At 32.2% G+C, this 18847-nt stretch overlaps 1 protein-coding gene across 2 annotated transcripts in view; it reads right to left on the bottom strand.

Annotated features, from left to right (window-relative positions):
- LOC114187395 (serine carboxypeptidase-like 18) overlaps positions 1–18324 on the bottom strand; it is a 33948-nt gene extending 15624 nt beyond the window's left edge. For both annotated transcript variants that reach the window (XM_028075645.2, XM_085674482.1), the window contains exons 1-9: positions 18166–18324; positions 17557–17688; positions 8886–9028; positions 8127–8323; positions 7929–8031; positions 7776–7813; positions 7565–7666; positions 436–522; positions 7–120 (exon numbers count right to left, since the gene is read on the bottom strand). In XM_028075645.2, coding sequence (XP_027931446.1) covers positions 7–120; positions 436–522; positions 7565–7666; positions 7776–7813; positions 7929–8031; positions 8127–8323; positions 8886–9028; positions 17557–17684 — 912 coding nt within the window. In that variant the 5' untranslated portion in view covers positions 17685–17688; positions 18166–18324. The remainder of the gene's footprint in view (positions 1–6; positions 121–435; positions 523–7564; positions 7667–7775; positions 7814–7928; positions 8032–8126; positions 8324–8885; positions 9029–17556; positions 17689–18165) is intronic.
- Between the last annotated feature and the right edge of the window lie 523 nt (positions 18325–18847).

Below are 18847 nucleotides of genomic sequence, written 5' to 3'. Positions count from 1 at the left end.
CTCAACTCTACACCAAAATGTAGGAGGATCTTGAAGTTCTTGTAGCATTTCTCGATTCAAACCAGGCGTAGTAGCACAAAGAGGTTCCATAATTTGTTGTTCATTTATGTAACGAACTAGCTGCAAATCAATCCATTATTGAATACTGTACATATTAAGCAGAAAATGAAATAAGCTCCATGACTGGTCAGACAAAAATTTCTTCCAAAGAAAAAAAAAAATTATACATAAACTAAAAATCATATTTTAAAGACACTAAAAGAAAATAATTTGTATAACTTGATTTATATATAAATTCATTTTAACTTTAGAAAAATTAATGTTATGTTTTCCCTACAAAGTATTTATCTATAAGGTTTTTTTTCTTCATCAAACTCTTTAATGAGTAAACCAAACAAATGTACACATATCTAAAAGTAAAGAATTAATACTGACCTCAGAATAAGCTTCATAATCTGAGACACACTTTGTGTTTTGTGGATCAATGCTTACATAATCACCGTTACAGTTTTCTTTCATAGACTGCAATTGTTTTCAAGTAAATAGGATGCCATGTTAGGTGACACGTAAAGGTGAGATAATGAGAAGAGATGATTGTTTATTATGTTTTTATTTTTCAAAAAGTAAAAATTTTCAAGTAACATATATTTCTTAATATTTATTAAATACTTTTTTATGAAAAATAAAAATAAAATTCAAATAATATAATAATATTATGAAGAATTCAACATATTTTTTAATATCAAATAATAATAAAATATAATTTTATAAAATTTAAAACTCCATTCAAAAATGCTGACTTCACATCCCTATGCAAGATTGTCCATCTGTGTTGAGCTGCTAAGGAAATCAACAACCTGATTGTTTCCATCCTCGTCACTGGAGCGAATACTTCATCATAGTCTATTCCTTCCTTCTGCTTGTACCCCTTCACTACGAGTCAAGCTTTATATCGCTCAACTTCTCCTTCAGCGTTTGTTTTCTTCTTGTACACCCACTTTACGCCAATAGGTCGAGCTCCTTTGGGCAGATCGGTTAGCTCCCACGTGTTGTTGTGTTCGATTGCTCTGATCTCTTCATTCATTGCCATTTGCCACTTCTCCTCTTGCATGGCCTCTTCAAAGCTCAAGTCTTCCGAATCTGCCAAGAAACATACAACATGTACTTCACCAGTCGAGTTGTATATGTCTTGCAAGCTTCGCGCTCTAGGCTATAGAGGTTCATCTTCTTCATCAGAAGTATCATGATCTCTCACAGTTGGTGGTGTATCTACTTACAAGCTTCTAGACTCCTTCTCCGAGTTGTTCCACTTCCACTCGCTCTCTTCATCAACTTGAACATCTCAACTCATAATCACCTTCTTTGTTATTGGGTTGAACAACCTATACGCCTTGGTTTTTTCATCGTACCCAATAAACACGTACTTCTTGCTCCGATCTTCAACTTTGGTCCTTTGTTGAGCTAGAACATGACCATAAGCAATGCTGCCAAACACTTTTGAGGTGAGACACACTCGACTTTCTTCCACTCCAGACTTCTTGCGGTGTCTTCTCGTTCAGCTTAGCATGTGGACATCTATTTTGCACATAGATGGCACATTGCATTGCTTCCGCCCAAAACTCCTTAGACACGTTCTTGCTTTTCAACATTGTACGAACCATGTCAAGTATGGTTCCATTTTTCCTCTCAGCTACTTCATTTTGTTGGGGTGAGTATGGTGCTGTTAGAAATCTCCTTATTCCTTGCTCCTCACAATACTTCATGAACTCGGATGAGATGAACTCGCCTCCTCGATCAGACCTAACAGATTTGATAGGCATGTCGGTCTCCTTTTCAACCATTGCTTTGAACCTTTTAAACACTTGGAACACCTCAGATTTCTCCTTCAAAAAATACGCCCATGTTTTTCTTGAAAAATCATTTATGAAAGAAATGAAATACCTTTTCCCACTGAAAGATTCAAGGGTAATTGTTCCACAAATGTCTGTGTGAATTAATCTGAGTTGTTCCTTTGCTCGGTACTCGACAGTCCTCGGAAATGAGGTCCTTGGATACTTCCCGAGCATGCACTCTTCACAAAATTTCTTTTCAAACTCCACAGTCGGGAGTCCTCGCATCATTTCCTTTTTCACCAACTCAGCCAACCCACCAAAATGCAAGTGGCCAAACCGGAAGTGCCACATCATAGCTTCATCCTTCACGTCATGTTTTAAGCACCTCTCTTGGACTATTTGCAAGTCCAGCTTGTACATCCTGTTCTTCTTCATCTTTACTCGGGCAATCAATCGATATGACTTGTCTTATAAGTATAGTACTCGGTCTTTCATCATAACCGAGTAGCCTTTCTCCATCAGTTGGCTCATGCTCAATATGTTGCTTTTGAGATCGGGTACAAAGTACACGTCTATGATTTCTCCAACTTGGTTATTCTTCTGTAGGTACCAGATTGTACCCCGGCCTTTTACTGTCACCTTTGATGCATCTCCAAATGATACGTGTCCAACATCAACTTTAGTGAGCTCCTTAAAAAGATTCTCGTCCCCACACATGTGGTTGCTTGCTCCTGTATCAAGGTACCAAACTAAGTTGTCAAAACAGCTCAGACTTAGCTCCACACCTGATCTCCTGGACATCATTAATATTCTTTCTTCCTCAACATCCTCATAAAGGAAGTTCGTTTCCTTCTTGTTTTCAGATCGGCAATCCTTCGCGAAATGTCCAACCTTCCCACAATTGTAACATTTGACTCCTGAGTAGTAGTCTTTGGCAAAATGACCATACTTAACACATTTGAAGCCCTTAACTCCTGAGTTGTTTGATTGACCTCCTCGGCCTCTACCACCACGACCTCCACCTTGTCCTCGGCCACGCCAATTTTGTTGGTCGACCTATTCTTGACCTTTTTCATATCCTCTTCTGCCTCTACCACCTCGGCCTCGAGTGTTCTGAGTATAAGGAACCTTCTTCTCCCTAATGGTTGCCTTTGCTTGGAGTGCTTGATCAAGGGACTCCTTCTTCTTCTTCCTTCTCCGCTGCTCATGCGCTTCAAGCGACCCAGCAAGCTTTTCCACTGAGAACGCTGTCAAGTCCTTGGATTCCTCTATTGTGCAAACTATATTCTCGAAGTTGTTGGTTAACGACCTCAAGATTTTCTCCACCACTCGACAAGCGGACAACGTCTATCCATTTCTACCGAGCGGATTCGCTACGATCTCAACTCGGGAGACGTACTCGGCAACCCCTTCATCTTCCTTCATCCTCATCCTTTCAAGCTCGCCTTTGGGAGTTTGAAGCCGAACTTGCTTCACATGGTTATCCCCTTTGTATGCCTTCTCTAGAATATCCCACGCTTCTTTTGAAGACATAGCATTTGCTATTTTCTCAAAGCTGGATTCATCAACAACTCGGTACAGCACGTACAGCCTATTCTGGTCGTCGGGCCCGCCCAAAACTTCAGTGTCATCGGGCCTGTCCAGTCTGTACAGGTTGTCGAGCAAGGCTCGTCCGAGTCTAAATTTAGCCTAGTTCATCTCAACCTAACTAAAAAATTTAAATTGAAAATTTGGATTGGATATTTTTGGATTATCCATATTTGAAAATCTTGTTTTAGAGAATGGATCCATTAAAATGGATTGATTTTTAATAAAATAGATTGGATTAGAACAAAAGTGGATCAGATCAAGAAAATTAGATTTTTTGTCCACCCCTATTATTTACTAAGCAGAAAAAAGTCTTTAATTGATATTTAAATTATTAAGGGTTAAATATGTTTTTGGTCCCTCAAGTTTCAGTGAATTTTAGAATTAGTCCCTTTTCAAAACCTTATACCAATTTAGTCCTTCATTGTTAGAAATGCGTGGATTTAGTCATTCTTATCAAATTTTGTTAAGTTTATTTGACATTTTAAACGCATTTTATGATAATATTTGAGTTAACATTGAAACGAAAATATGTCAAACGGTGTAAACAATTCAAATACTATCATAAAATGTGCTTGAAATGTCAGATAAACTTAACAATATTTGGTTAAAAGGACTAAATTCATGCATTTTTAAAGGTGAAGGACTAAATTGGTCAAAAGTTTTGAAGAGAGACTAATTCCAAATTTCACTGAAACTTGAGGGACCAAAAACATATTTAACCTAATTATTAATTATCAATTAATCGATACTCTTTAAATTAATAAAATTTCATAATATATACTTGCAACGAGCACAAGTGGTGGTGGTTCCAAGGGAGGATCAATGCGAAAGAGGTATGCAGTGGAGGCTAGGGTTCCAAGGTAGGGCCAATGGGAAGGACGCAAGAAAAGTGGAGGCTAGGGTTTTAGGGAGGGCTAATGCGGAGGAGGCGCACACTATAAGATCTAGGAAATTTAAATAAACAATAAATATTTAATTAGAAAAAATTGTGGATTGGGAATACATTTAAAAGAATTAAATGGCCCACATAAAAAGGAACAATGGTAGCTTAAGCGATTGAGCATGTTAGGTGGTGTAAAGAAAACGTGGGTTCGAGTCTTGCGTATGCCATTAATGTGTTATTTATTTTATTTTTGCATGCCTAAAGGTGTGATGTGTCCTTGTATTGGTTTATGTGCATGAAATAACATGAAACATGTGATGGCTTAATGGTTATGCATATTTTTGGTAATAGGATGAATGTGAGTTCAAACCTTGCCTAGTGCTAAATAGTTTTTTTTTTGCACTTGAATTAGTGTTCAATGGTAGATACTTGAATATCACATTTCTGGATTTCTACCCAAAAACCGACTGGCGGTGTTCATGGCCCGCCAGGCGACTCATACAATGCAGGCTAAATTTTCTGCTTTTTGGCTGGATTCTATGATATTGTGGGCTTTTTGTACATTTCCTAATTCGTGTCTATTGATATTTGCCACTGTTTGATGATACCTGTAATGATTTTATGGTCATACGTGATTATTGAATATGCATGAATACTGGAAACATGATTATAAAGCATTCTTTGTGAAATTGGATTATTGGATTGAGTTTGGGAGTTTTGGGTTTCTCACAGGTGCAAAAATCTGGATTTTTCCCAAGGTCCTGATGCACCGCTTGACGGCAAGTAGGTACCGCTAGTTGACACCCAGAAAGTACAACAAAATAGGTGTTTATGGTGGGTTGGTGCAGGCTGGGTGTTTTGGGGAATTACTAATTGTGAATGCATGTAATTGATATAAAATGAGTAGATAAGCAATGTCGTGGATTTAATGCTTAATTCATGAATGTATAAGTATGTGAAAATGAAATTTGGGATGAGGTATTGGGTAAAGGAATTAATGCAAGTGCTGCCTGTTATGAATATATGATTGTGCATGACTTGTGTACAAATTGTGACTTTTGGTTTCAGAGTTTATCTTTTGGATTGCTTAGTGTGAGATTAAGGTGAGCGTATATGACTATGTGATGACATGAATTTTGGGGTTGACATGAGGGATTGATGGAAAGGGATTTCCTCTGGGTATTGTCTGGGATAAGCCTTGGATTTTGTATGAGAATATGCTTTATTTGGTTGCTGTTTAGAGTTCCTATGAGTATGATTGACTATTGGATAAAGTAAAGTGTTAGCATAGTTTCAATTGTGAATGCATGTATATATGGATATATATTTGATGTATGAGATATGGGTTTGTGCAAATTAAGTTGAATTGGAGTAGGGGATTGTGTGCTGATACACTTGGATGTATATATGGCATGATTTTATGGTTGGACCTTGCTTTGGACCCTTAAAACCAAAAATTGTTCTCACTTCTGATGTAGCGCCTGGTAGATGGATTGGACCGCTAGGAGATAGGCTTATTAGGGAAGTCCCTAGAACGTGTGGTGCCCGACGGTGTCTTGGAACGACCAAGTGTCTGCATTGCAACGTCGCTTGGCGACTCATAGGCTATGCCAAGCGATAGTGCAATGGTAGTATGCGTTGAGATGGATTTTTGTGTGTTGCGTAGTGATGATTTTGGTCTGGGATATGCTTATGTGGATTACGAGCGAGGAGGTTCGTAATGGAGTTGGAAATGCGTGATTAATATAGATGGGGAGGTTCATAACAGTTGGTGTTCACACGTGTTGGACTACGAGCATGAAGGTTTGTAGAGTTGGACCACGAGCGGGCAAGTTCATGGAAGCATTGGAATCCCTAAGACCATGGTTGAGTGTGTGCTCGTCTCATATAGGTTATGAGACAGGGGTGACATGGTATAAAGGTTTTATAAATGAGAAAATGGTTAAGTTGATTAGGGTGAGTGGCATTTATTATTGTTTATGTATGTTGTTATTTAGCTCACTCCTTTTGTTTGTGTTTGGTAACGATTGTGTGACCGGTCACACGAGAGCAAATGATAATCTAGGTGTGGATGGTGAGATAACGAGACAGAACGAGGGCTAGAGCTTGGGGTTGTTTTATTAGAAGCATATTTTGAATAAATTGTAATTCTTTCAAATTTGGAATTTTACGTGTAATAGAATAATTATGGAATATTGAGTATGTTTTGAACGAAGTTAAAGTTTTAAATGAGATTTGAATTTATATTCAATTATCATTTTCTTTATTTAGTAATATCCGACCAAGATGTTACACACACAGAGGAGGCTAAGGTTTCGAGGATGGCCAATGTGGAGGAGCACAGTGGAGGCTAGGATTCCAAAACCACAATTCTTCTTCTTTGTGAGTGAGATGGACTGAGTGTGAGGGAGAGAACCAAACTTCTTCTTTGCATGAGATTGAGTGAGGGTTTCTCTATTAGTGAGATTGAAGGTGGGATTCTCTGAGATTGAAAGAGTGCGAGTGATAAAAAAATTTTAGTGACTGGCCACGAGATGAATTTTAGTGAGTAAGAAAAAATTGGGTTTTAAGTTTTAGTAATTTATTATTTCCAAATCTATTTGTAAAATGAGTTGGTAACAACTTTTTTACTTACCTTTTGATATTGTACAATTACTTACTGATATTATCCATCGCAAAAATTCTCACTCTAACATGCCAAATTACATACAAATTTTACATATGAAAAATTGATAGAAAAGTTTTTCCACGTTATCTACAAAAAATTCCATACATAAATCAATATTACACATCTGTAATACCTAATTTTCCTATGAATGTAAATTCGTATGTAAGTATATGTAGATAAATCACAATTTTCTTACAGTGATGATATATATATATATATATATATATATATATATATATATATGTATGTATATATATTAAGAAAATAATAATGAGTGTAAATTTTATTTTGGATAAGATCTAACTTTTGATTAAAAGATTGTTAGAAATTCAAGTGAGTCTAAATCTTACGTTGGGTATAAATAAAATATTTAGCATTATATATGAAAAAAATTCATAAATTTTTTTCTTAAAGTTTTAAATTAAAAGTGTGGCTAATTACTTATTTAAGTTGAGTTTTAGGTCAAATTTAGGTAAAATCTATCTAGTCTCTCCCTTACTTGAGTTGAAGTTAGATTAGGTGCGAGTCCAGTCTAATCCCTTATTTAGTGTTTTTCCTTTCGTGCATAACAAAACAATGATGAGAAATAACCTTATAGAGTGCTTCGGATATAAGACTCCTTTGGTATGCATACAAAACTTTCATGTTCTCTTCTTGATACCGATCAACACCTGGACTTGCAAGGACGTAACCCTGATTATGACAAAATTGATAGATTAATCAGTTGCATATTGTAAAACAGAACATATTAATTAGCAAAACAAAAAAACTCTCGACAAGGTTAATTTGTGTCCTTTTGTACTTTGATGTTGATGACTGGCTTGTGTCTTGCTTTATAACCTGCACTTGGAGGAAGCATATTTAAGAAAATCTTAGCCACAAATGAACATTTACAAGTTCATAGGACCACATTTAGGTTCTATTATCAAATTAATTGACATTGTTGTGTAGTTACCTTCATACACCTTTTGAACAAGAGGTCCTGTAGTTATTCCTGAATATGAACCACCACCAATGTAGAATGGATTTGAGTTAAACTTTGGATGATCAATAAACCACTGCATGTTCATAATCAATGAAACTTTTAGAATAAAATTTGTGATTAAAATAGTGATGAAGAATAGAAATTTAGAGGTTTAGAAGAATGGTTGACCTTTTGTAAAAATTCATAAGTATGGTCAACCCATAACGTGTCATTACTGTAATAGCCTTGTTGGGTTTGTGAGTAAGAAAATCCTGTGCCCACTGGCATGTCTATGTATAGCATATTCAATGTGTGTGACCAGCCATATGGGTTCAACTCAAGTTTTGGAAGGTTTCCACTGTTATCACCATTCATTATTAAAGGCCCTGCAACTCGTCAATCCAAATTAAAATCATTTTTTGTTATTATTTTTAATTTCATATATATATATATATATATATATATATATATATATATGTGTGTGTGTGTGTGTGTGTGTGTGTGTGTGTGTGAAATGGAAAATTAGTTAAAATTTTATGACATAATTAAGAATCAGATTTATATAAGTAACTTATTAATTTTTATAATTTTTGTTGTGAAAAATGGAAATCACAATAACATGCCAATGAAAAGATGAACACACATGATTTGATTAAGTGTTGAAAATAAATATAATAATACTTTGTTTGTAAGATGATAATTTAGTTCAACAAATATTATGTATGATACAAGTGTTACGTTATACAAAGAGTACGACAAATTAGGTTATTAAGGGTGGTAAAGAAATTCTTAACAATTAGGTAGGAATTTTGTCTCTTTTTAAATGTAATTCTTCTAGTGAGTTGAATTTTATTTATTCTTTTCAATAACATGTTTTTCATTTATAAGCTTGTAATTGAAGATTATATTTAAAGAAATGAAATGATTTTGAATGTAAAGATTACTTACCATTTTCAAAAAAGAACGCTGATAGTGCAGAACAACCTGGACCTCCAACAAACCATAGTAACACTGGATCGATGAAGGGGTTTCTTTGAGACTCAACAAATAAGTGAAATATATTCACTCCCTCCTCTCCCACTCCGATGTATCTAAGAATGCAACAATAACAATTAATTAAAAGTTTATATATATACTTGAATAAAATATACTATTTTTTTCACTTATGTAATTTAGGACACAAAGCTATTGAAAATATAAAAAATCAATTTGTATACTTTTATATGGTTGCTATCAATTTACATCAAATTATACATTTTTTTTATTATAGTTTGAATTATAACTGTAAAGCTCCATACACCGACTCTCCCTCATTTCTTCATTTTTCTTTTCTTTTTGTCTCGTTCTCTCTCAATAATCATCTCTTTCCATTTTTTTATTTATTTTTCCTCCATATTTGTTATCTTTCATAATTCAACCACACCTTATTCTAATCGAAGAGTTAAAGAAACAATTTTAACAGATCAAATCTTTAAATAGAATAAGTTCATGCTTACTCTGAAAATTTCTTGTTCCCTATTTTTTTTTTCTCATGACTTTGTCATCAAGCGTGGTGAGATTAATTAAGAAAAGTTATCATTTCAATTTAATTAAGTTCGTAGTGAAATTTTGTTATATTTGAATACTTTATTCTAGATCTCTAGATTTCACGCAAGTTCGTACTTGAGTTTAAACTTTCTTTAGAATAAGAGATTACATCTAAGAAAAGCTATATATGTTTTCGATAGAACCTTAAAATAGATTATCTAGACATGAAGATGACATGTTTTATAGGGTTGTGTGTTGTTTTAATATATTATTAATGTTTGATTTTATGATGAGATTTGTATATAATGAATGAAATTTTTTGCATGTCATCAATTTCGTAATAGGTTATTGCATTTGAGACCGATTAGTGCAAGTTGTGGTTATTTGAAGGAAAATATTCAATGCTAGTTTATGAGATTAATGCAAATAGAATATATGTAATGAGTTTGAATGGCCAAAGTTTTAAAATGAGTAAAAGATAATGTTTGAACAAATAAAGGTTTAGATTCATCATTTGAATTGGTTAGAAAGTGCATTCTTAAAATGGTTTTGAAAAAGATCTTTGAAAATTAATTTTGAAGCTAATTTTTTTTTTTCTGATATTTTAATTCAAGCAAAAGATTTTTTCTAAAATGAAAACAAAATAGAAACTCAGGCCTAATTAACTTTTAGTCTTATTTTTGTTAAAGTGGTAAATTTTTTGTTCAAGCAAAAATAACACTACATCTTAACTTTGATTTCGACATCTTAACCTTGATTTCGACCCTATTTTTGTCCAAGTGAAGAAATTTTGCTTAAGCGAAAACAAAATTGCAACTCCACCCTAGTTTCTATTCAAATTTCGCTCAAATGAAAAAAATTTCAACTAAGTGAGACAATTTTCCCTCAAGCTATTTTTTATTATATTTTTTTTACTTCTTTTATTTCTAATGAATTTTATTTAAATTTTTATTCTAAATCCAAAATGAATGTTAGTTTGTATATTTAATTGATTTATGATTTTTTTAATGATATTTGGTACATGAAAATTGTTGTTGAGACTCTTGATAAAATTTATATGAATTTGAGGTTACATATATGATACTATAAGTGAACTACCGTTTGATTTGTGTATTAAGTATTGTCATTTATATTATAACAAAGATTCTCACTGATGATTTAAGATAAATAGAATAAGATACGAGGCGTTGAGAAGCTAAGAAGAAAATTCTTACATATTGTGATATGTGTAGATATATGAACGAAGAAATAGAACAAATATAAATATACATGTTAATATATATATATATATATATATATATATATTTAATTTGTATTTTGAAAAACTATACGGGTGGTAATAATTATTTGAAGAACTTTCTAAATGAATATAGTATCTTTCAACTAACCTACAAAAATTCAAACGTAAAATTAGAAAAGAGCGACGACAAAACTTTGTGGATCTCCATCATGGATGACTAAGACCCGCATACAAATTTAAGCCATTAGCGTTTATTTTTGTAACAAACAGTTCAATTTGTCTCATAAGATTTTTTAAATGTGACAAGTTTCCCTTATATATAATTTTAAGACATTTGTACTTCGTAAGATTTTGGCAGTTTCAGATATTAGTTAATATGTTGTGGTAGGAACATTTTGGAGTATACAAGGAGCATGGACCAAAAGGAATCGTCCGCATGGACCACGCGGAAGCTTTTCTAGATTATTTTGAAGAATCTACTCTACAATTTGTACTTTATTGTTAATAACATGAGCTATGCACAATATCCAATTTATCATATTTGGATTTTTTTTATTTCATTATTGTATTAACTGTTTCTGAAAAATAGTTTAACTTTTGTATGTCTTTTCTCCTCATGTGACACTTAAGTTTCACATTTTTAATTAGTGTAAAACTTTTAATTCCTACTTAAAATTTTCTAATGATTAAATATTATCTTAGAATTAATTGTCAATGAAAAATTATTGTGAAAAAATCTTAACAATAACAAAGCATTTATTATACTTTAATTTGGGGTACTAATTGTTAAAGATGTTAGAGGATTAAGAGAGATTGCATGAATACAATATATATATATATATATATATATATATATATATACGTATGTTTATTTTGAAAATTAAAATACAATATATGATATATGTATGTTAAAAAATATACAAAAGTTCTTAAAAATATGATAAATATATGATTGCTATTTTGTGAATCTAAATTAAAATCATACGTATCAAATATTGTCAAAGTAAAAAAAGTTCTAAATTATTATCATCATAAAAGTATTATTGCTTTATTGATTAGATGTTTCATAGATAAGTATGAGATTCATGGTATACTTCTAGACTTTGGTAGACTTTACAAGAATCTATAGGTAGCAGACTAAGGATAAGCTCTGCCTATTATCCTCAGACAAATGGGTAATCATACCTACAACATTAGTTATCAAGAAATCATAAGTATGGCACCCTAGGAGGCTCTATATGGGAGGTGATGCAGAACCCCTTTATGTTGGTACCAAGATGAGGAAGCAGTGTTGGTAGGACCTAAATTTTTGTAGCAGACCACAAAGAAAGTGAAGTTGATACAAGGGCGGATGAAGGCTTCACAAAGTAGGCAGAAATCTTATGCTGACCAGAGGAAAAGACATTGGAGTTTACAACTACAGATCATGTTTTACTACATATGACTCTAACCATTGGTGTGGAAAAGACTATCCGTTCAAGGAAACTTTCTCCTAAGTTTATTGACCCATATCAGATTTTGAGTCAAGTTGGACCAGTGGCTTACGAGATTGTTATGCCTCCTTAGTTAGTTAATCGACATCTAATATTCCACGTCTCTCAGCTAAGAAAATATGTACCTCATCTCTCTCATGTGATAGAAGTGGAGGATGTACAAGTTAGAGAAGATCTCAAAGTGGAGGTGTAGCCTATTAGTGTAGAGGATCATCAGACAAAGCAACTTAGAGGAAAGACCATCAGTCTAGTCAAAGTTTTCTGAGATGGGAGAACATGTGACTTTACTTGAGAGTTAGACGAGGATATGAGGAAGTCATACCCCTATATGTTCTCTATTAAGTTTAATTTTCGAGATAAAAAAGTTTTGTTGTTAGGGAGAATGTGAGGATCCATAAAATGGTACCTTAGGATTGATAGAGTGTTTAAAAAATTGAATACTCGATTGTTTTAATATTAAAAAGTTAAAGTATAAATAGAAATTTTATAAACGAGTTTCATTATTTATAAACACACCATCTCTAAAAACTATTTCTCTGAACTCTTTCCCTTCTCTTTAAATTTCTCATTCTTGAGTTCATATTTTTAAAGATCAGAGACCACGAGGATGATCCCTGTGGCTAGCTTTCCACTCTTGTCCAATCAATTTCTCAAATTGACTAAGTTGATTTTCTACCTTTTTCCTTGATTTGATGTTAATCTCTGCGCAGATTTGATGCCAATCTCTATGCATATGACTAATGTTGGCTCGCATGTGGCTAAAATAACAAAACAGATAAAATAGAAAGGATGAGACAATTGTGAGAATGATTACCACCACGATAAAGTGAGCATAACGACACAGGGATGGGGGAGTAACAGTGAGGGAAGAGTCACGGTGAGGGACGGATCACAATGAGGGGCAAGTCATTACGAGAAGCAAGTCACGATGATGAGTTGAATCACGAAGGAAGATGAGGAGACTGTCATAACAAATTGTTAGGATGGTGTGCCTAGGTCACAAGCAATGAGGAAAGGTGATGAGATGGTTAGTAGGGATTCATTTGGTGTAAACATTTACTTTCAGTAAAATTTTGGGGGGAGGGAGAAAAGTTTCAAAGGAAATAAAAGTAAAAATAAAAAAATAATATAATAATAATTAAATAATATAGTAACCGATTTAATGATCGATTTTTTATGATTAAAAATCCAGTCACTATTTCAGTTACTAATAGTAACTGAAATTTTCGGTGACTGATTTCAATCACTATTTAACATATTTCTAGTAGTGTGTCTTCCTTATAAGTTTTTGCTGATCAACGATTCTAATGATGTTCCTTGATCATGTTTGTGATGTCTTTAGGTTGAGTAGTGCATTTTGATAGCTAAAAGGGAGATTTAATATTTCTTGAGTGATTTGAGTCATCTTACAGATAAATAAAGCTAATTTAAGTATTTTTTAAGTTATAGAAATATTGAATTGATAGATTGTATGATGATGTTGTGAATTATTGGGGTGTTGATATGTGAAATGATATATGATTGTATGAACTTGATGTTTTAAATTGAGGTTGTTACATGTAAAAAGCATCTAGATTGGTTTTGTAATTTAGAGTGTTTGGTAGTCATGTTTATGGTTGATTCAAGTTTAGTATGTGTTTGGTATCTGTGAAGGTTCTTGAGTTGTTTAGACTTGACTAGGAAGGCATAATTATGCAGAATCATGTTTTGCAAAATTAAGTAACCTCGTTGGTCGAGGGATAGCTTGCTTAGCACGTCCAAAGTCAAAAGCTCAATGGATTGGGAGTTGCTGAGCAAGAATTCACTCGCTGAGCGAATCTAAGGTCAGGGACTCATTGACTTAGGAGTCATTGGTTGAGTACCCACTTGCTCAACGAATCCAAAGTCGGAGAGATTATTGACTTTGGAGTCACTGGTCGAGAACACCCTCGCTCAACAAATTATTGAAGGATTTTCCTCCCAGAGTCCTAGTGATACACTCGCTGGCGAGCCATCTGGTCACTGTTCGAGTGGACATTTGTGCACTTTTCGCCTAGCGATGAGATGATCTCGTTAAGCAAGTGGACCAAAGTTGAGTAGTTGTTAGATGATCAATTGTAGAAGCTTTGTGATTTCTATGATTGCTTGCTTGTGAAATGATTGGTATGTGAGATGAAATTGAGATTGTTGAGACTAATTCAAGGAGAATTAGTAGTGAATTGTAGTAATGTATGCATTGATGTAGGGGTTCATTTCAGTGGCGAAACTTGAGCAAAAATTGTAGGGAAGCCAAATTATATTTGTTATATATAAATTATTTTCAATAATTGAATTAGAACTAAAGCTTGGTGCAATATCCTTCAATATAGATTATCATAGTGATTGCTAAAAATCCAGCCTCCATCTTATTTCTCAAGCTGTTCTTGATCATTTTCATTGCAGAAAAAGATCTTTAGCTATAGATTTTTCGGTTGTAGATGCATAATTTTTTGTTCAAGTTTCGCCATTGATGACATAGATGATTTTTTTCATCTTCATCACAAGCCCTCTTGAAAAAAGAATTTTTTTTTCTCTTTACCCATAATTTTTCTAATATAAATTTGTCACCTCTCACATATTTAGGAAAAGATAAAATTATGAATACCCCAAATTAAATCTTAAAATTAAGACTAAATATTTTAAGAAAACTAAGCTTCTAAATTATTAGTTTCCCTTACCTTATAGTAGATTCCTCATATTGCTTTTCCCTTACACAACTTCAAAACCTAAAATAGCTTTATTTACACAAAGAAGAGTTTGATCAACAATTAGAGCATGATTTTATGATTTTATGATCTCTGACAGATAAAAATATGCCTAGAGCGTAGAAAAGTCACAAACAAGAGAAAAACATACCAGTTTGAAAAAAAAAATGGTACAAAATGAACTTACTCAAAAGAAGAAATTGTTTAATTTAAAACGTTCCTCCACTCCTCAATTTTGTCATGGTACAATTTGATTTTGAAAATAATAAAAAATTGATGGTGAAAATTGAGATAGAAATAGAAGAAGAAAAAGAGATAATGGCACGAAAGAGAGAGAAATGAAATAAAAAAGTAAAAGAAATTTTAATAGAGAAAGAAAATATGATTTTTAAATTTTAAAATTTTTTAAAACTAAATTAATATAAATAAAATAATAAAATATAAATATATTTTTAAAAAATATATATAAAATATAATAAAATAAAAAATTGTTGGGGGAGCAATGGCTCTTCTCTGTCTACATGATGGTCTGCCCCTGGTTCATTTGGAAGTTATCTTGATGATTTTATAACCATTCAATTCTCAAGTAGAGAAGAATGAAGTATATGGTAAGAGGAACAAGATATCCTAGTATAGGGGCTTTACCTTGACAAAAACATTAACGAATTAACTCTATGTGTAGTAGAGTATAACTCTTTATCTATCGCTTTGTAGAGCACTAGATGTCACTACACGTGCACAACTTATTAGGATCTAACATCAATGCATGTATTTGGATAATTGAGTTATAACTTTAGGTCTTTATATGAAATAAGATGATTAAATTTGTATGATTTAAGTAATTTTATTTTGAATAATTTGATCTTTTTAAACATTATCTTACCATTTTCTCTGTGTCATGTTTGCCTCGTCTTGTTTTCTTTTGCAATGATCACCTAATTGGTGTGAGCAAATGTGGATCTTGCAGCTGAATCAATGCAAGGAAGGGATGATGTAATTTTTTAGAAAGTTCCTTTGGGACTTTTATGCTTATATTTTGAAAAACTTCAAACTTTTAAACTGTCGTGTATAAATTTGTATTTCAGCGTATCATATTTTGGGATGACTTTAATATGGCTTTTACATTTAGTATTTTTATGTAGGATGATTATCGGATATGAAATGTTTGGTTTAATGGTTTTAGACTATTAAATGGGATGTTACGAAAGTATCAAAACTATCGAACACAGATAGCTGTCAGATATGGATACGTGACCCAAATTAAAGTATTAGTGCATTATAGGAGAAATCTATATTAACATCTATGGTTAAGTGATATAAAACTATTTGGGATGTCTAACATGAACTTATTTAGAAGTGATGTAAAACTATTGATATTAATAAATCATTATCACATTGAATTTTTTTCTTCTACAATTTTTATTATGTATAATTTTCACATAACATCTTGTAATGAAATATTTGTTACTTTAATGTAATATATATATATATATATATATATATATATATATATATATTAATTCAAACTACTTAAAAGATTATATAACAAATATTTATTTTAAGTAGAAAAAGTAAAATCAAAGTAAGCGTGATAAAAAAAAATGTAATATAAAGAATAATAGTGAAAGAAAATCGAATGCTATGTGCTACAAAGTCATTTAAAGTAACTTATAATTTATATACCAAACTTTTCTAAAGTATAAATTTATTAAATAAAATATCAATTAATTTATTGGTTTTACCAATTGTACATAGGCACATCTTATTTTAAGAGGGGGGGGGGGGAGGGGGGGGGGGGGGGGGGGGAATACTCCTAGTATCAATATCTAGATTAGTTGTAGGATCTATAAAATTAAATGAAACATTCACATTAACTAACTTATATCATGTGAGTTCTTAAAATTTGTGACAAGAACAAAAAAATAACTCGTTTGATCAATCATTCATTAGATAATATATCATGTGAATCATGGTGAGAAACAATATCTGTTATAAAATTATATACATGAATGATTGAGATTCAGAAAAATGGACACGTGTGCGTTATCATTTTAGATAATGTCCTTCCCGTTATTAATTACGGGAGACAAAGTAGGACAAAATAAAAATGGCTTAATTTTTTTGTCCAATCTGACAACTGTACTGAATAACAATTTTGTACTAAAATTTGAATTATTAGAAGAGAGAAAGAAATAGAAGAAAAATAAGTAATTGCTACGGAGAGGAAATAATTTCTGTATAGTATATAATTTCTATTCCGTGGATAGTTTAAACAAATTTGTCTTACATTTATAAGACGACAGATATTATCGGAAGCATAGAGAATATTCTATGATGATGTGAAATATATTGTTAAAAATATGGAAAATGTTGTATCAATCGTCTTCGATTTTTCTACGCCCTTAAAAACCTAATTAAATAATAATATGTTTATTTTTAAACTAATCATATTTTGAATTAAAAATATCATATAAATAACGAGATGTTATTGGATAGTTCCCCTTAAAATATTTGTGATTAGTTATCTGTCAATTTGAAAAGGAAAAAAAATTAAACGCAATATCTTAATAAAAAATTATTACGAAGGACAACTATAACTAAGCAATCACTGGATGAAAAGAAGAAACTACACTCACCCAGTTTCAAGCTTGAAAGGAAGGTCACCCTCATAACCAGGAAGGTTCTTCACAACTGAAGCTGCAGAAGCCATGAATGGAAAAAGCACTAAAGCAACAAAGCCCACACTTCCATATCTCAAACTCATTGTCCTGTAAATAAACGTTCATAAAATAGTTTTTACAAATAAGTTTTAAACAACTTAATTTTAATCTATATAAAAATATAAATATTGTTCTTTAACGGAAGTGGTTAGGAAATTATTCGTCAGAAAATAAAGAGAAATCTTAGAAACAGGTGTTTCCACCATTAGATGAACTCTTGAAACCAGGTATTTCTCTGTACATGAACCTTGTTGGTTCAACAGAAATGAAAGTAGTATTAATTTCAAAGTTCAAACACAGCAAAAATGGCTCCCGTTGCTATACCGGATTTGATAGGTGATGGAAGGAGCCGAAGAAGAGACCACTCTTTCCAGTGTTCTCCGCGTCAATAATAACCAACCAGATCATCTATTGCTATCTCTTTTTGTTTTTGTTTTTGTTTTTGTTTTTTTCATTTTCAGAATAAAACTGCAGAAATTAAGAACAAAAGTGGAGAATGAGAACGAGTGGCGAATGGAAACTCACCAGTGTGGAAGATGGTGAAGTTGGTGAGAACTTAAACGTTGTAGGAGAACAATTTGGGCGGCGAAAGGAGAGAGGAAGGTGAATTTTGGGGCGGCCAAAGAAGCATTACTTGCTTGCAGAGAGTATGTGACACGGAAAAAGTTGTATATGACCTGTTAAACCGCATCTTTCACCTAATTCCATTTTTTTAATTTTTCTTTTTGTTAAAATACATTTTTTTTCTATTCGTCAATTTTTATTAAAATACATGCTAATTTTGGTTCTAATTTTGATTTTTTATTTAAATAGGTCCTAATTTTTGTCACCGTTTTTGTTAACATCATCTCAATTATTAACAGTCATGAACAATGACGGTCACATGTCATTTTGTGATTTTTTAAAATATTTTTACTTTTTTTTATTTTTTAAATTTTTTTTAATTTTTTTTTAAATATTCACGTGTTAACCCAGCAACGTACCACATGTTAAAGTCAATATTCTATATTCAATTTGGTCCCTATATTTATTATTTTTATTCAATTTAGTCCAATTTTTGTTAACAAGAACCAATTTGGCCCCTCCCCAAATTGAAACCAAATTTAATTTTTATATTAAAATTCACATTTTTATTAAATATTTTTATGTAATATATTAAAATTCACATCATTATTACCTTGATATAAAAATTAAATTTGGTCTCTTG

The sequence above is a fragment of the Vigna unguiculata genome, chromosome 6, assembly GCF_037176805.1.
Source record: "Vigna unguiculata cultivar grain cowpea cultivar isolate G323 ecotype 2 chromosome 6, ASM3717680v1, whole genome shotgun sequence".
Classification (NCBI taxonomy): domain Eukaryota; kingdom Viridiplantae; phylum Streptophyta; class Magnoliopsida; order Fabales; family Fabaceae; genus Vigna; species Vigna unguiculata.
The sequence above is the reverse complement of the archived record's forward strand: the minus strand, read 5'-3'. Positions and strand labels throughout refer to the sequence as shown.